General features: G+C 42.2%; 1 protein-coding gene across 1 annotated transcript in view; it reads left to right on the forward strand.

Annotated features, from left to right (window-relative positions):
• Positions 1-3,730, forward strand: part of LOC121854556 (lachesin-like) — a 153,505-nt gene extending 149,775 nt beyond the window's left edge. The window contains 1 exon segment of the mRNA XM_042349234.1: positions 2,302-3,730. Within this exon segment, the coding sequence (XP_042205168.1) occupies positions 2,302-2,725 (424 nt within the window). The 3' untranslated portion in view covers positions 2,726-3,730.
• The last annotated feature ends 16,270 nt before the right edge of the window (positions 3,731-20,000 follow it).

The following is a 20,000-nucleotide window of genomic DNA, read 5'->3' on the forward strand; positions in this document are numbered from 1 at the left end:
ACTGGTCTCCTCATAATGTTCTCCTCATACAAAGTTCAGTGTCTGTGTTCACGGTGTTCTTCTCACGTCTCTCACAAGTTCTCTAAAGTTCTGCCCAAGTTTTCAATCCACGCTGCCAATAACACACACACACACACACACACACACGAAGGAGGAGCTGCTAGTGGTAGTGGTGTGTGGTGGTAAAGTTGGCAGTGATGGTGGCAGAGGGGGGAAGTAGTGGTGGTAGTACTGGTAGTGGTAAAGAAGGAGGAGGAGGAGGTGGTGGTGGTATTAGTTGGTAGTAGGTGGTAGTAGGTGGTGGTGGTGTTAGTGGTAGTAGGTGGTAGTAGGTGGTGTAAGTCAGGCCGGCTGTGGGTGTGGAGGGAGAAATACTTAATTACTTTCGCAAGTTATTAAAAAATCCTGCCCCCCCCAAAATCGTCTCTTCTGGACACTGATATTACTTTTTATTACTTCCGTCTAGCCATGCCACTATCCCCTACCACTATCCCCTACCACTACCACCCTACCACTACCACCCTGCCACTGTCATTATCCCTCCCCCTTCCTGCTACTACCCCCCCTACCACTACCACCCTGCCCCTGTCATTATCCCTCCCCCTTCCTGCCACTACCCCCTTTGCCACTACCCCTTCTCCTACTGTCATTGCCTCTACCCATCCTGTTACTACCAACCCCCCTGCCACTACCCCTGCCCCATCCTACCACTACCCCCCTCCCTACTGCCACTACCTGCATACATGACCTTGTTGATGTATGACCACGTGTGAGTGAGTGCCAGAGGTCAATGATCTTCGCACCTTAGAGGTCAGAGGTCATCACAAGGGTCATGCCAGGTTAAAGTGTGTGTTTGGGGAGGTTATGAGGAGGAGGAGGAGGAGGAGGAGGAGAGATTAAATGGAGAAGAAGGTAGGAAGGACGGAAGGACGTAGAAGGCAAAGAGGAAGAACAAAATAAGGAATCAGAAGAAGAAAGACAAAGAGAGAGAGAGAGACAGAGAAATAGAGAGAGAGAGAGAGGCAGAAATAGAGAAAGAGAGAGACTGAAACAGAGAGGAAAAAAACTATTCTTTGATCAGTACACTCACCCCGAAAAAAAAATATTAACACTGGTACCGTAGATGGAAAAACATGTTTTCACTTCATACTGTAAATCAGATTGTTTTTATGAGATCACTGTGATACGAGTGAGGCAAGTGAACTCCAGGGTGGCCACACACACACACACACACACACACACACACACACACACACACACACACACACACACACACACACACCGATAAAATTATGTGAGTAAATTACGAACATTCAAGTTCTCCTAAAAAACACTAGGAAACAAAACAGACAGACGGACGGAAGTGATTGCTATATCGTCCATGAGTTTTTATATTAATCGGTAAATCCAGTGGAAGGATAAAGAGATAATTCATATTCCTGAAAAGGTTAATCCATTGTCATCAAAAGGTTAAGAAATAGTAGGCCGAATTATGGGTTAATCCATATTCCTCAAAGGGTTAATTATTTAATCCATCTTCATCAAAGGGTTAATCCATCGTCATCAAAGGGTTAATGATTTAAGCCATCTTCATCAAAGGGTTAATCCATCGTCATCAAAGGGTTTATCCGTCATCATCAAAGGGTTGAGACATCTTCAAATCAGTTAATCCATCGTTATTAAAGGGTTAAAAGTCACAGCACCTGCACAAAGCGTCTATCTGTCCCCAGCGAGGTAACAAACTACTAAATTAATCAGTAAAACACCGCGTCCTTCTCCACCTGACAAGTGTTGCAACATCTGTCCCACCGAGCAAAAAAATACTCCACTTCATCTGTGTCGAGGGGTGGGGGATGGGTGGGGGGTGGCTGGGGGTGGGGGGTGGGGAGGAGTGAGCGCCGACACCCTCCCCCTTCCAAGGAAAAAAACACCCACCACCACCACCAAAAACCCTACCCTCACCATCAACACCCCACTAACATCCCTACCACCACCACCACCAACACCCTCACCACCACCATCCCCCCAACACCAACACCCCCACCCTTCCACCACCAACACCCTCACCACCCCCGCCCTGTTCTGTTACACTCTCATCATATAACTTATTTCTATCGTCAACCACAGTCAAAGGATTTCACATTTTTCTCCCCCCTGTTACCAATAGTGGCGATGGTGGGGCAAATATACCACAAGGGAATAAACTCTTTTTATTTCTTATCTCTCCCACAGTTAAATTTTCCCCATTATCTCCCTGTGTGTCTGTCAGGTAACCCCATTATCTCTGTGTCTCTCCGTCAGGTCGACAACGGAGCACCACTACAACGTCTACCCCACCACGCCCAACAGCAAGTCCGTCAACTCCCTGGACCTGCTGGGGCGGGATGGCGGACAGAACAGACAGCTGGAGGGCGTGGCTGGAAGAGGTTCAGGAGGCGTGGGTAGCGCCGAGGGTGCGACAGGGGGACTCGGGGTGGAGTTCGACAAGGAACAGAGTCGCCAGCGTCAGCGCCAGCGTCTGGAGTACGGCGAAGGGCGGACGGACAACGGAGAAGGGTACCTTGGTGGTGGCTTCGGAGCTCAAGGTGAAGGCCACGAGAACCAGAGCGGCGGCAGCAGCGTCTCGACACAACCTCGGGGATGTTGGGTCACCTTCAGGGTCCCGGTTCTTGTGTCTCTCGGGGTGTTGGTAGTGAGGGAGGGAGGCGCCGTGTGGTTGTTATGAATGTGTACCATCATGAAGCTCCAGGATATATGTGTACTGTAGTGGTGTTACTTGGTCCTGTACTCACAGACATACTGTAGAGCAAACTGAGGATAAACAGTGAGGTGACAGAGTGGCTCGTTACTATGGAGTGACAGAGTGGTTCGTTACTATGGAGTGACAGAGTGGTTCGCTACTATGGAGTGACGCTCGTCACATTGGTCTGAGGAAGCTCGACAAGTTTAGTTTCCAATTTTTCTTCGGTCTCATATACTGATTACTTTATTTATTATTATCAGTTTATATTTGTGATTAAAAACTACTCATAGCAGAGGAGTATATAATAACTCTTTAAGAATCCGGTCGACAATAACACGAGATAGTATATATATGACACAGTGAACTAAGAGACACTCTCCTTTACTCGACAGTCTTGTTGTTCTCACACGTCTCCTGTGTTGATAAAGTCACTGCATCCAGCTCCTCGCCTCACACCCCCACACCAGTCAGTCATCACCTCACACTCCCCACACCAGTCAATCATCACCTCACACCCCCCACACCAGTCAGTCATCACCTCACACACAAACACGAAAATCAAGTGAAGTCAAAAGTCACCTCAGTCTCGCGGAGTATATTACGTACTACAACGATCTTCACTACACTAAACGTCACTCGTGTTATAGTGAAAATGTTCTCGTTATTCCACTACGGTTTGGTTCCTGTGTTGGTCTCCTTCGCCCCGTGAGTGTGCCGGTCGCCTCCACCATAATTAATATATCGTGTTGACCGAGGAAACGCTTTCAGTTCATTAACTTACAATTACTGTCAAATATGAACAAATTATCACTGAATCACATTTATTGTTGATGAATAAATAAATCTTAATTAACAGTCACCTGAAGCTTAATCAAATTCAATAATCATTTAAGGTAATTTGTTCTAGATACTCAAATTAAGTTCCTGCTCCTAATAACTAACTAAAAACTAACTAACTAACTAACTAACTAACTAACTAAAAACTAACTAAAAACTAACTAACTAACTAACTAACTAACTAACTAACTAACTACCTAAATAATTAACTAACTAACTAACTAACTAACTAACTAACTAACTAACTAACTAACTAACTAACTAACTAACTAACTACCTAACTAACTAACTAACTAACTAACTAACTAACTAACTAACTAACTACCTAACTAACTAACTAACTAACTAACACTCGGGATCTTCAGTAATAAACATGGTATTCGAGGAGAAGAAAAAAAATGTGTAGCAAATTCCCATCACTTTCGTATTGTCGTCTAAACTATTTCTTGTCTCTCTTATCACTGCTAAAAACTGTGACGCGTCTTGATACCACTAATAGTACCACAGTATACATCATAGATATTTATTTAAACTGTGACTTGATAACTAACCTAACCTAACCTAACCTAACCTAACCTAACCTAACCTAACCTAACCTAACCAAACCTAACCTAACCTAACCTAACCTAACTTAACCTAACTAAACATAACGTAACGTAAACTAAACCAACCTAACCCAACCTAACCTAACCTACCCTAAAATCAGCAGACTTTAGGCAGTGGTAAAATTGTAAATCTAAATTACAACACCGCCATTACTACTCTTTTATATCAATTACCGTAACCTCTACCCCGTAACTCTCAACCGTGTGTGTGTGTGTGTGTGTGTGTGTGTGTGTGCGTGTGTGTGTGTGTGTGTGTGTGTGAGAATATCCCACATCGGAGTATCACACGCACACGAAATGATATTCACTTCATTAGCACCAAGAACTACACACACACTGACACATACACACACACACAGGTGACAAATTACGCCAATCATCGAGGCGGAAAGATGCAATTGGGCGGAGGCGGGCGGGGATGGTTGAGTGGGCGGAAGGATGGACGAAGCCACCCACCCGCCCACCCAACTGCCCGCCCGCTTGTTTGCTTGCTTGAGTAGAGCCGAGAGGAAGGGTGAGGGAGAGAGGGTGAGGGAGAGAGGGTGGAGGGGGAGGGAGAGAGGGGGAAGGAGAGTCCATATTGCTTGACGGTCTCTCGCACCTACTAATTAATGGGGAAGGTGTCACCTCCTAGACCAACACTGACTGTCGTTGTTATTGCTGCCGCCACGTACACACACACACACACACACACACACACACACACACAGACACACACACACACACACACACACACACACACACACACACACACACACACACACACACACACACACACACACACACACACACACACACACCTTCATTATGCTCGACGTGGTCTAGATTACTTTACTAAACTTACGGACGAGCGAGTAAAAAACACTACATATTACTCGGTATTAATAAAACAATGTAAATTTCTTTCCCCTGAGGCTTTATTACTTTACCAAATTCTTACCTTTTTTTTTAATTAGTTGGGGTTAATTTTATTTATTTATTTATATTTTGTTTAAACTTCATGGAAAATTGAGAAATTTGGGGGTATTTTTTTATTATTATTTACGATTTACTTCATTCCACGAGACGATAGTTTAATATGTGAGGATAATCTGAAGAATAGACACCCCAGCTTATTTCAACCTAACCTAACCTAACCTATTCCATCCTATCCTAGCACCCACAGATAGCATTAGGGAGGTTATAACGCTTCAGGTGAATTAAGCTGAGGTGACTAATCTTCAGGTAATCTATATAATTATAAACACTGTATCTCAATTTCATTATTAACTACCATACTTGCATTAAACATTAACTAGAAAATCACCTTTACCTGTATATCTACGAATTAATTAAGAAAGTACGCCACTTCAAACTAGAGAAACATAAAAATAATATTAAATAATCCACCTGTAAAGTTTAATATCAGTTATTACCTGTGAAGAATCATCAATCTCAGGTGTTCTGGATCTACACTTGACTTTATTACATATAAGAGTATCATCCCCCGACACCCTGGAGCGGACGGTGCTGTAACATTCACCCCAACACACTTTGACATTCGTATTGTGAATTCATTTTGGTTGAGATGTGACGGTGTGGGTGGAGGAGGCTGGCGGTGACAAGTAAGATTATTGTTTACATTGATATATTCTGTTTATTTTAATGTCTATCTGTCTATATCTGTCTATATGTTGTTTAGTGTACTGGTATATAAAGTTTATGTTGATATGTATATGTTATTGTCGAAGGATTAACTGTATCTAGGTAAGGTAACAGTGAGAGAGGTACAGGTGTTCTGGTACAGGTGTGTTTGTAATACACCTGTTTACCTGCCTGGATCAGAGTTGGCTCGCAGGTGTGTGTATATAGTGTACATGTAATTAATATATATTAGAATTTGGGTAAAATATCTTGGCTTGAGTTGAGTCTGCATGTTGATACTCCCGCGTCAGTCTGTTCATCTTTGTCTTATAATGTAAACACTGTGGGGGGCCTCTGTTGTTGTGATGACGTACACACACACACACACACACACACACACACACACACACACACACACACACACACATCAAGTCTCCCGGTTCAGTATAATAACTTAAGTATACCCTGACGTCAGTGGAGGTGTCAGGGATCAAGTGCATCGTCAAGACACAGGCGAGAGTGTAGGTGTCAACAAGTCTCGTCCTTATGTAGGTATTCAATAACATCCTCACCCTCGTGTCGTCGTCTCTCCGTAATAATATTTCCATAAGACGAAAAAAAAAAAACTAATAGCAATTTCTAGTCGTTGAGAATAATACTACAGCATATAATATTTCTTAGTAGGGTAGGGGTCGGGGAGGAAGAGGGGGAGGAGACTTGAGCCATTTAATATATTGGCCAGGCCGCTGGTATTGGATATAAGGACATAAAGCTCTGATTACCCTCCTCAAAAGCCATTCAGTCGCTCTTAAGTCCCTGAATACATAGCACTTTATTGCCCTCAAGACTCAATATTGTCCTTAGGTTGAAAAATGGTCTTGCGTTTAGCTTTTTTTTTACCTCCTCGGAAACTTTGTCACGAGAGAAAGTTTATAAGGTTTTTTTTTAACCAATCTATTGTTTTTATTATTTATGGTTTTATATACATAAATACATAAGATATTTAAATAATTTAGAAACTTCTTTTCGTTTGATTATCTTGTTTTAAGACCTTAACTCCTGGAGACTATTTCACCATGGTAAAGTTTTTTGCTGTCGTCCGTCGGTGGAACTCTGAGGAACCGCTCCCCAACATGGCCACTATCACCTGGTCTTCACTCGCTCAGGTCTCATTTTTAACAATATTTAATTTTAGACAAAGAACAAAAGAGTTCTCTTATTCTACACTTGTCACGTGTTGTAAGAGCACAACAAATTGACTTAACACTCAAGTCATTTGCATACATCTACATAGGTAATACTGCCACACTTTCCTTACTCCAAAATTGTTGTTTCCCTTTTGGCACAGTAAACAGATTGACTCGACACTCAATTCATCTGCATCAATTTGCATTAATTTGCATATGAAAAGATCTTGTTAGAGTAGCAGCAAAAGTGTGTTGACGAGAAGGTTATATACAGTATATATATATATATATATATATATATATATATATATATATATATATATATATATATATATATATATATATATATATATATATATATATATACTGTGAAGTAGAGAGAGCAACATACTGTTACATCTCGGAGCTAAACAGTCAATCATTCACTCATAACCTGTGTCGCACCTCCAGGTAGGTTGTTGCTGTCTGACGTCACTACCGATTGCAGGTGACACGAGAACAATTTGTTGCTTTTAAATGAGCTTAGTAAACAGACTCAACGAACCCAGTGGTCAGTGAATGAAACATCACTGTTTATGAGTGAAGGAGAAATGTCATGCTCCACGAGTCCTTGTTTAGGAATGAGTTTATGATACTCCATGACTCACACAGATACTCGTTACCAGAGGCTCACACACGGGGGCAGTGAGGCGCAAACAGGTAGCGGAGTGAGGAGCACTGATAGTGAGGATGACACAACAACTGTCCTCACTCCAGCGCAACACACTGATTCCTGGCACCCTTCTGAACGCAACACACTGATTCCTGGCACACTTCTGAACGCAACACACTGATTCCTGGCACCCTTCTGAACGCAACACACTGATTCCCGGCACACTTCTGAACGCAACACACTGATTCCTGGCACCCTTCTGAACGCAACACACTGATTCCCGGCACACTTCTGAACGCAACACACTGATTCCTGGCACCCTTCTGAACGCAACACACTGATTCCTGGCACACTTCTGAACGCAACACACTGATTCCTGGCACCCTTCTGAACGCAACACACTGATTCCTGGCACACTTCTGAACGCAACACACTGATTCCCGGCACCCTTCTGAATGTAATACAGTGATTCCCGGCACCCTTCTAAACAGCTCGTAATGACAAAGGTCTGCCTGCCTGTCTGTCTGTCTGTCTGTGTGTGTGTCTGTCTGTCTCCCACAAGAGGACACCAAGAACTGTATTTTTTTTTATTATTCCCCTCAGCCCCGTCATCAGTGGAAGGTATTCGTTTAAGTTGTATATATAGATCATAAATTGTCTGTGATGTCTGTTGAGAAAAAATAATTAATATCTTTTACTAGTGTGTGTGTGTGTGTGTGTGTGTGTGTGTGTGTGTGTGTGTGTGTGTGTGTGTGTGTGTGTGTGTGTGTGTGTGTGTGTGTGTGTGTTGGTGCCGGTCAAGGTGTGGATGTTTGCCCTGCATCACCCCCTCCGTACACCCCCCCCTCACTATATCCCCATCCATAGTACTGGTGATGGTGGTGGTGGTGGTGGTGGTGGTGGTGGTGGTAGTAGTAGTAGTTATGGTGATAATGGTAGTGGTTGTGGGGGTGGTAGTGATGATGAATGTGATGATGATTGTAGTGGTGATGGTGGTGATGATGGTGGTGGTGGTGATGGTGAGGTACCCAACGATAAGTGAAGCATATCATATGTAGACCGTAGTGACAGTCCGTATGTAATCTGTACATACTCGTAGTTCAGGTGCTCTCTCTCTTTCTCTCTCCCTCTCTCTCTCTCTCTCTCTCTCTCTCTCTCTCTCTCTCTCTCTTATACCATCTTATTATCCATATTTCTTCTCAATACTTCATACTTTGTCGTGTATAGAAGAACAACAACTTACTGCATGTGTTGTGATCCATTACTACACACACACACGTCTCTAGGTCTGGCAACAGTGTACAGTAGCCCCGAGAACACTACATCAAACAATACCTTTACTCCACAAGGGTTCAATAGCCCCCTCCCCCTGCTGCAACACTCGCGCTTCATGGAGATAATTACGATATTTTTGTAAACCTTATTTAATGAGAAGAAAAAAAGTCATTTGATATTGTTAACAGGTGTATAAATGAGGTATAGATAACGATGTGTGTTATGATTGTGGTGAGAAATGTTTTATCAGTTTTTGATAATAGTTCCATATATATACATATATATAAATAAATAAATATATACCTTTATTATTTTGTATTTTGTACATGGACAGTTATATATGTATAAACAAGACACACAGGATGAATAACAAAGATAATTATTCAGTTCCTTAATATGACAAGTTTGTGCCAAATTAGAGATACTTTTAGTAGATATGTATAATATATATATATATATATATATATATATATATATATATATATATATATATATATATATATATATATATATATATATATATATATATATATATATATATATATATATATATATACTTCTGCCTTCTTGTTCTGACATATCTGTAGTAAACGTTAATACACTCTCTCTCTCTCTCTCTCTCTCTCTCTCTCAAACTATATATAAATTAATCTCTATCTCTCACTCTCTCTTTCTATCAATTAATATCAATACATCTGTCTCTCTCTCTCCTGGAGGAGTAACAGATAAACTCTCACTTATGGACTACTGTTCATTGCACTTTTCCAGATAAGAATTAATAAAGAAACAACGTATGAATTAAGGTCACGTGGTGGTGCATGTACATACCTGGCTTAACCTTAGTGTTCCATGAATAAAAAAATATTGTCTATGATTTCTGTGGGGGTTTTTATTATCCTTATTAACTATTAACTTCCCGAAGGATTGTTGAGTTTATGTGGAAATAATAATAATAATAATAATAATAATAATAATAATAATAATAATAATAATAATAATAATAATAATAATGATAATAAAACACCAATAAATATAATAATAATAATAATAATAATAATAATAATAATAATAATAATAATAATAATAATGTCCTTGCACATAAATATAGAAAATGGTTTGACTGTTACTTAAAAAAAAAGACTGACCAATTACAGTAACTGGACGCAGAAAATGGGTGACCTAATAATTGAACACAGAAAAATGGCACACCTGTTAATAAGACACAAAGTAAATGGCTCACCTGCAGTTTAGACATGTAGAAAATGTCTCAATCCATCCTTCCGTTCCGCGTAGTCAAGCCTACAGATATAAAAGGCCACAGTTAATAAGTTAAATAAAAGGAAAATGATCTCAACCCCTCCCCCCCTCCCTCCCTCTCCTCTTTTATCCTGGAGAGACAGAGAAGTGACAGACAGACAGACAGACAGACAGACAGACATAGAGATAACATCCCCCCCCCTCCCCACGAAGCGTCAGAGTGAATGTATAATACTGCACGACACAACCATTTCCATCACTATCTCTTCCCCAGTGAATGGTGGAAATAGTAAATAGGGAGATAAAATAATGAATAGGCAGTTAAGGAAATAATGAACAGGCAGTTAGGGAAATAATGCATAGATAGTTAAGGAAAATAAATAGGCAGGTGGGAAAATAATTAAGATAGGGAAACAATTAATAGTTACGGAAATAATTAATAGACAGGTAAGGGAAATAAAATAATGACTAGACAGATAAGGGAAAAAAGACATAATTAAATGTTCACAAAAGTCATTAATAAATGTACAAACAAACAAACAAACAAACAGAAAATAAAATAAATAAGCCAATCAATAAATTAATAAAATTACAAAACGTAAATAAAACAACATAGTCATTAACTGTACACGAGGGTCATTAATAAACAAACAAAAACAAACAAAAACAAACAAACAAACAATTGGGACATAACAGTGAACATCAATACATTAGCATCATGGCCGTCGGAATTATCCTCTCCCCCCCAAAAAAAAATACATTCCTGATAGATTATTGCCATTAATCCAGATTAGTTGGGGAGGTATAATTCATTCTTGTCTGTATAACTGTTAGTAATTAATTTCTAGTAACATTCATAGTCACAGCGGCACCAAACACGCCTTATTATTTTTTTCCTTTATTATTATTATTATTATTATTATTATTATTAGTATCCAATATATTACGTGTCTTTCTGTGATGATGATATTTGAAAGAGGATGACGGTGTGTGTGTGTGTGTGTGTGTGTGTGTGTGTGTGTGTGTGTGTGTGTGTGTGTGTGTGTGTGTTGGGTGAACGATGATTTCTGGGGTGATGGGTGATACATCTCTCTCTCGCTCTCCACCCAGTAAGTGTGTCAAGTCGTTAAATGATATCCGTCTATTGTTTATCACATTATTGTACAGAATCTTAATTGTGAGTAGGAAGGTATAAATAAATTAATAACATAAATAAACAAGTAAATAAATAAATAAATCCTTCACCTGACCAAACACTAATATTACCGTAACATTCATCACAATACAGAATCAATTTACCTGTGCCATATTATCATCAGCTGAACCTCCCTTACGTGTGGGTGAACAGGTAGACGCCATGGCCTCTACCAACTAGTGAACTATAATGTAACACTGCAGGTACGACATTACAGGTGCAAGACTGAAGGTGCGACAATACAGGTGAGGTACGGTAAGCTGATTTATTGTGTTAATGAAGCGTGGGAATTATTTAATGAAGAGATGTGTCCATGAAGAAAGGTTATACTAAATATGTACCACACACACACACACACACACACACACACACACACACACACACACACACTGACATATCAACATTTTGGATCCCATCAGAATATTTCAGAGCCTAATTAGTTCAGTCCTTAACGATCATGACTGGTTTAACTCAACTCGGGGTAAAAGGGATCGCTCATTTTCTGGTCTACGGTTAGATTAGGTTAGGTTAGGTTAGGTTAGGTTAGGTTAGGTTAGGTTAGGTTAAGTTAGGTTAAGGATAACTTCCTCTCCTTGTTTCACTCTTATGTTACAATATAATTACAAGTTCACCTCTCGTCAGAACTTATTGACTTTGAACTTTTCTTCCCCTTGGCTGTCTTCATTTGGGTTATATTTTCTTCTCGATTGTCTTTATTTTCTCCTTCGTTGTCTTTTCAGTCCTAGTTTTCTTTTAATTCATCAAGTCTTACCTTTAGCGGTGACGTTTTTAATTTTTTTATTTATTTGTTTTTATATTTCTCCTGTGACACATGCATTAAATTTGTCTTTATAATAGATGAAAGTCTGTCTTAAAATAAAAAATAAGGGAGGGAGGGGGGGAACTTTAACAGAAAATGAAGGTGAGGGAAAACTTCAAAGAAAACGGAGGCAGGTGAGGCGAGCTTCACTATTTGTACATCATTAAGGTAATATCACCTGGAAAAATTGTCCTCTGTGTGTGTGTGAGTGAGTGAGTGAGTGAGTGAGTGAGTGAGTGAATGAGTGTTTTATCTCTCTCTCTCTCTCTCTCTAAATTCTAAATAAAGAAACTAACACAAACCTTTGACTTAAGTAAAATAAACATAAATTAAAAAAAATACTCAAAAGCAACTTAGAACAAAAACATTGAAGAAAACAAACACCATACAAATTTACTCACAAATAAACTTCATAACTAACAACAAAAATATTACTCAAAACTAAACTGAAAAAAAAAAAATATTAAAGATGGAAAACATTATGAAAAAATTTTATAAAGTGAAAATAACAAAAAATATCACAATAAAAATAAATATAAAAAAAAATAACAAAGAAAATAAGTCAAAATAAATTAAATATTGCCCCAAAAAAATTACAAAACAAATTCAATAAACAAACCAAACAAAAACAAACAAACGAAAAAACAAAAAACCCACAGTAAGTAGAAAAGATTAACATGACATTAACAAAAGAGTTAGACATCATATTAACGTAAGAGTAAACCCAAAGACAGACAGACAGACGAACATATAGACAGGTTATCAAACAGACAGAAATACTCGTAGGAAGACAGACTAACATACTTAGACAGACAGCCATGTAGACAAAGACAAACAAACAAACCTACAGTAAGACAGACAGATAAAAAGACCTACAAAGAGACAGACAAATAAATGGTCACATTCAGACAGACAGACAGACGGCCAGACAGACAGACAGACAGACAGACAGACAGATAAACACTTTCAGAAAGACAGACAAACAAATAGACAGATAGATAGACAGACAGACAGACAGACAGGGTAAATTAAACGAAGGTCAGATTAACCATGGAACTGTCTATATGCAAATTAGGAACACCTGCCCTGACAGAGAGAGAGAGAGAGAGAGAGAGAGAGAGAGAGAGAGAGAGAGAGAGAGAGAGAGAGAGAAACACACACACTAAACATTATAAAGAATAAAATAATACGGATATCTTAACCCGGATATAGGGAGTAAGACGCCTGCCTCCTCTTCTTCCTCCTCCTACTCTTCGTTATTCCTGTTTTTGTTGTTGTTCTTCTTCTTCTCCTCTTTCCCCGGCGCCTCCTCCTCCTTCTTCCCGTTCTCCACCACCACCTCTTCCTCCTCTGTCATTACTACCACCACCACCACCTCTCCTACACCATCTCTTTCTCCCCCACCACCACACCACCACTTCCTCGTCCTCCACCACTACCTTCTCCTCCTCCCTCACTACCACCACCACCACCTCCTCCTCCACCACCTCTTTCTCCTCCCACCACCACCTCCTCCTCCACCACCTCCTTCCTCCTCCACCACCTCCTTCCTCCTCCACCACCACCACCATCCCCACCTCCTCCCACCACCGCCTCCTCCTCCTCCCCCACCACCACCATCCCCACCTCCCTCCCCACCACTATCCCCACCTTCCCCCCTCCCCACCACCACCACCACCGCCACAAGACCCCTCTTGGGTAACCGTTTTAAGAAATAAAAAGGCTCTCTTAAATGTTAATTATACAAGTGTTTTACCTCGTTAGGTCAAGAGCAGCAACGTCTTAAAGTGTCAGATTACCGAGAGTGAGAAAAACGGGAGCAATTTTCTCTCATCCAGTTCGTCTTATCTCTCTCTCTCTCTCTCTAGTCGGTCTGTCTTCAGTCTGTCGGTCTCTCTCTCTCTCTTCTCTCTCTATCTGTCTTTATATTCTTTTTTCTTTTCTTCCAACCTAAGATACCAATCGTCGAAAACTAGGTGGTTTTTCCCCATGTGTTAATTTGTGGAAGTTTGGAGAGAGAGAGAGAGAGAGAGAGAGAGAGAGAGAGAGAGAGAGAGAGAGATCAACAGAACATATTATATATATATATATATATATATATATATATATATATATATATATATATATATATATATATATATATATATATATATATATATATAAAGAAAGAAAGAAAGAAATAAAGATGAAAATTCAAGCGACATACAGACTAACCACGACTTCAGCTGTATGCAAATTAGGATCATTTACCACCACGACAAAAAATAAACCCAAAGCCTACACACACACACACACACACACACACACACACACACACACACACACACACACACACACACACACACACACACACACACACACACACACACACACACACACACACACACACACACACACACACACACACACACACACACACACACACACACACACACACACACACACACACACACACACACACACTTGGGGAAGTAGGTCATACATTACCCCAGAGGTCGTCCTTGCTTGTTTCATCTCGTCTACACCGACTTAACAACCTCTCCTGACCTGACCTGACCTGCCCTATATATAGTCAAACGGGTCTCATTACTAATAGGGCCCTGTTCTTATGAGCCCTTCAACCTGACCTATGCATGAGGATTGTGACTCGTTTGGTTAGGTTAGGTATCTGTTTGTTAGTATGCGTGTCTCTTCATGATTTCTTTGTGTCTTTCTTTCATTCTAATTCCCCTGTCTTCTCTCCCTTCATGCTCTATCACTTTGTTCTTCCTCAACTTCTCTCCCTCACCTCCACGCCTCTCTCTCTCTCTCCCTCACCCCTCTACGCCTCTTTTCTCCTCACCCCAACGTTCGCTCTTACTTTCTATTTCCTTCCCATCCCCCCCCCTTACTTTCTACCTCTTCTTCTCCCTCCCATCCTTTCTTCCACCCTCATCTTCCTTTTCTTCCTTCCTTCTATTCTTTCTCCCTCAGCTTCCCTTTTCTTTTTCACCCTTCCTTCCTCCCTCTCTTCTCCCATAATTCCCCCCACACTTTCCTCCTCCTTCCCACACCTTAATCACACCCAGCACCCACCCACCCACACACACACACACACACACACACACTATCAATAATAATATCTCCTTCCTGTCCTCTCCTCCTTCCTCCCTTCCTTCTCCTCCCCTTCTCCCCTCCCTCTCCTCAAAAGATTATAAACCCGGAACCGCCATAATGGGGGGCGTTAGAAGGGCAGGTTGGTCCTGCACTTGAGCGGTTTCTGATCTGCCTTGAGAGACCTTAATATCATACTAGGCTCCCCAACCCCTCTTGACGCCTCGTCCAGGGGTTCAGGAAGGGAGGGGGAGGGGAGCGGGGAGGGGGATAGTGTGGTGAGAAGTGAGGGAGAGGATCAGGATACTCTGACCTTCTTCCTTAGTGACTCATGGGGGAGAGAGAGGATCATCCTAATGCACTGATTTCTATATTTTATAACTTTTCCTCCCTCCTCCTTCCTCCTTAAACCTACACTTTATAGTTCTTGTTATGGTTATGCTTCCGACAAACACACTTACGAAAGAAAAAAAGAAAGAAAGAAAGAAAGAAAGAAAGAAAGAAAGAAAGAAAGAAAGAAAGAAAGAAAGAAAGAAAGAGAAATCCGCAAAGTTTCTATAAAATCCTCCGTGAAATCTTTACACACACAAAAAAAAAAAGAAAACTAACTCAATAAATTGCCATCAGGATTAAGACTATTCCATCGGGAGTATTTTTTTTTTGTCAGTGTCTTCTGACTTAAGAGAGAGGTGAAAAGGCGCCTCTCAAGACCTAAACGAAACATTGTGGGCACGAACGAAGACTAGCGGGGCGGGGTGAGGCGGGGTGAGGCAGGGTTGGGGGCAGGGTAGGGTGAGTGGGGCCAGGGCAGGGGTGGTTGAGTGAGTGGGAGGCTCAGGCAGGGTTCTTGAGTAGGATGGCTATAATTGGTCATGGAGGCTCTAATAGTTTGTTACAACATGGAAACGAGGGATTAAGGCGAGAAACAGAGCAGAAGATGGGAGTGGGTTGAGGAGTGGTGGGGGGTGGTGGAGGGGACGGAGGTGAGGAGGATGAGGTGGAGGAGGAAGAGGAGGAGGAAGAAGGTGGGGATGGATGGAGGTGTGGGGAGGAGACGAGGAGGATTGAGGGGAAGGAGGGAAGGAGGAGGAGGAGGAGGAGGAGGAGGAGGAGGAGGAGGAGGAGGAGGAGGAGGATGGGATGGGATGGGATGGAAGAAGAGGAGGAGTAGGGGGAAGGAGGTGAGTTGGGGTGTGATTTGGACAGGAAGGAGGGTTGGAAGGAGGAAGAGGCAGGGGAGTGAGGAGAGGAGGAGGAGGGAGGAGGAGGAGACAACAGTGGAGGAGAAGAAGAAGGAGGAGGAGGAGGAGGAGTGTCGTGGGTGAGATTGAAGGGTGATGGGATAGCGTGAGGAGATGGAGTTAGATTTCTTACGTGACTGAGGGAGGGATGTGAGAGGGAGAAGGAGGGAGGGATGAGATAGGAAAGGAGGGGGATAGGAGGGGGAGGAAGGAGGAGACAGGAGAGTGGAGGGGACAGAATGGGAGACGGGAGGAGATGGGAGGAAGGGAATAACCAAGAGGGACGGGGAGGAGAAGGGACAAGATAGGAGGGGAGGAGAGAGAAGGGAAGGAACAAAAGGGAAAGGAAGGAGTGAGAGGAGAGAAGAGAAGAGGAGGGATGGGAAAACAGAAAAGGGAGGGTATGTGAGACTACGTACTTGGTAAGGAAGGAAGAAAGGAAGGAAGGTGAAGAGGAGGAGGAAAGAGAGAGAGATGAGAGCGAAAAAAGGAAGAGCCCGAATTAGATTGTTCCTTGATGGAAGAGAGGGAAGAAGGAAGAGGAGGAGGAGAAAGAGGAGAGGAACGGAAGGAAAAGCAATAGGGAAGGTGACATTGGTGAAAATGAAGAAGGAAAAGTTAACGAGATCAAGAAATAATTTCACAGTAAATCATAAATAAAGAACAGAACTAAGACGCCAACAAAAAATAAATAAATACATAAATAAATAAAAAATCAAGAATTGTTAACATCACCAAAAACCTAAAAACCTTAAAATGAAAACCACGAAACCAACAAAATCCCTCCACAAATTATAAAAACAAGAAAATAATAAACAAAAACCACGAAAAATAAAAACCACGAAAAATTATAAATAAACAAATCTAAAAAAACTACCACAAAATAAAATGATTAAATAAAAAACCCAAAACCAACAAAATAAAAACCGGAAAACCATTAAAAACCCATCAAAGGTCCTTCTCCTAGAGCCACCAGCCAGGAGCCAGCCAGTTGTCTCTAAGCTCCGTCTAACCTCTTAATCCATGGTAACAAATCTGCTTAAGAGAGTAATTGTCTGTTGCCGTAAATCATCGAGAGAGAAGTGAGAATTACTAGGTCGGAGATGAGGTGACAGGTAGTGGTAGTAGTATAGTAGTAGTAGTATAGTAGTAGTAGTAGTAAAGCAGAAACAAACTCACCCTACCACCTCTCATTATCCTCACGACAACACCACCACCATTACCACCACACCACCATCACCCACCACACTACCAACACCACCACCACCACCACACCACCACCACCACCTACCACACCACACTACACCACATCTCACCACCACCACCACCACCACACACACACACCACCACACTACACCACCACACACCACACACACCACCACCACACCACACTACACACATACCTCCCACCACACACACCACACACCACCACACACCTACCTCACACTACCCCACCCACACACCCACCCCCACCACACCACCCACACACACACACACCACCACACCACACAAACCACACACAACACACACACACACACACACTACACCACATACCTCCACACACCACCACCACCACCACTCTGCTCAGATTATATCGCCACAATCACTGATACACAATTTCCAGTTCAATACAATCCCAATCATGGTAGATCATCCATCTTCGGGGAGGGAGGAAGGAAGGAGAGGAAGGGAGAGGAGGGAGAGGAGGGGCGATATTTTTGTTTAAGTCCCCTCGAGCAGCGTCTGGGAGCACTCATCCTTCCTTATATTCCTTTTCTCTTTTTTATCGTTTGTTAGATATCTGTCGCTGTGCTTAGGGTGTGTGTGAGGGAGCTGCTGGTGGGTGTGTGGAGGCTGTGTTGGGGCTGGGGTGTGTGGGGGCTGTGTGTGGGGCTGGTGGTGTGTAGGTTTTGTGTGTGTGGTGGCTGAGGGTGTGTGGGGCTGTTTGTGGGGGGCTGGTGGTGTGTGGTATTAGTGGTGTGGAAGCTGTTTTGTGTGGAGGCTGGTGGTGTGTGGGAGGTAGTGGTGTTGGCTGTGTTGTGTGCTGTGTGGGTATGGTGTGTAGGTTAGTGGTGTGTGGGCTTTGTGTGTGGGGCTGACTTGGTGAGGAGCTGTTAGTGGTGTGAATGTGTGTCATGGGGACTACTGGTGTGCATGTGGGGCTGTGTGTGTGGAATAATGGGGATTTGTTTGTGTGTGGTGGGCTGTTGTGTGGGGGTCTGTGGAGTGTGGGGCTGTTTGTGTGGGGGCTGTTGGTGTGGGGGCTGTGGTGGTGTGGGGGGCTGTTAGTGGTGTATGGGGCTGTTTGTGTGTGTGTGGGGGGCTGTTGAGTAGCGTATGGGGGCTGTTGGTGGTGTATGGGGGGCTGTTGGTGGTGTGTAAGGGGTGCGTATTTGTGTTTTGGGTGGAGGTAGGAGTGTGGGTGGAGAGGGGTCAGTGTGGGTGGAGAGGGGTGAGTGTGGGTGGAGAGGGGTGTCAGTAAGTTGGAAGGGGTGGTGTGTGGGGGGGAAGAAGGTTGGGATGCGGGTAAGTACAAGTCGGGTGTGGATAGCGATGTGTGTGTAATAATAATAATAATAATAATAATAATAATAATAATAATAATAATAATAATAATAATAATTAACGGTTTATTGAAAAAGTTCTGCAGCCCGAAGGCTGAAAACATACATTGGACATAAATGACTTATTGAATACATTGGTGGTTTAACAAAAGCCTTCATTAGAGAAAGGTAAAGGAACATACAGTGAACATTCAGATTAATGTAGGTGTTGAACAGCAAACTCGTAGTGTAGTAACTCTCCCCCAGATGGTGTTAGGAGGAACCTCATGTGGTGTAGTAATTCCCTCACAGATAGTGGTATGAGGGACCACGTGGTGTAGTAATTCTCTCGTGATTTTATGTCTGTATGTACGTGTGTGTGTGTGTGTGTGTGTGTGTGTGTGTGTGTGTGTGTAAATTTTAAGTGGATGGGAATGTGTGTGTAAGTGTGTGTAAGGGTGAAATATGGGCATTGGGAAAGATGTGTGTGTGTGCGTGGGGGGGTAGGGGTGTAGGAAGGTTGTACACACACACACACACGTAAATACAGACATAAAATCATGAGAGAGAGAGAGAGAGAGAGTAAACAACACGTCACTTTATCTTTAATCATATCGACCAATACCATTACTCGACCACCAGACATGTTCAAGACCTGTCCATCTCCTAATATCTCTGCGGACCAATCAGAAGCGTCCATGGCCACCCGGTAGGCAATAACGTGTCATAGTTAGAACGAGGCATCACATCCAAGCGGACTTACCAAACTATTCCTGCCTGCAGTCTGCCCCTCGCATTGTTACCAGACATATCGCCACCCGTCGGTTCCAGAGTTGCATAAGATGAAGTAGATAGAAAGTTATGCCCCTGATCTGGTTAACACTTGAGGGGCGCTGACGACATGGATTTGCTTGAGAGAGAGAGAGAGA

Source organism: Homarus americanus, unplaced genomic scaffold, assembly GCF_018991925.1.
Source record: "Homarus americanus isolate GMGI-L3 unplaced genomic scaffold, GMGI_Hamer_2.0 scaffold2548, whole genome shotgun sequence".
Taxonomy (NCBI): domain Eukaryota; kingdom Metazoa; phylum Arthropoda; class Malacostraca; order Decapoda; family Nephropidae; genus Homarus; species Homarus americanus.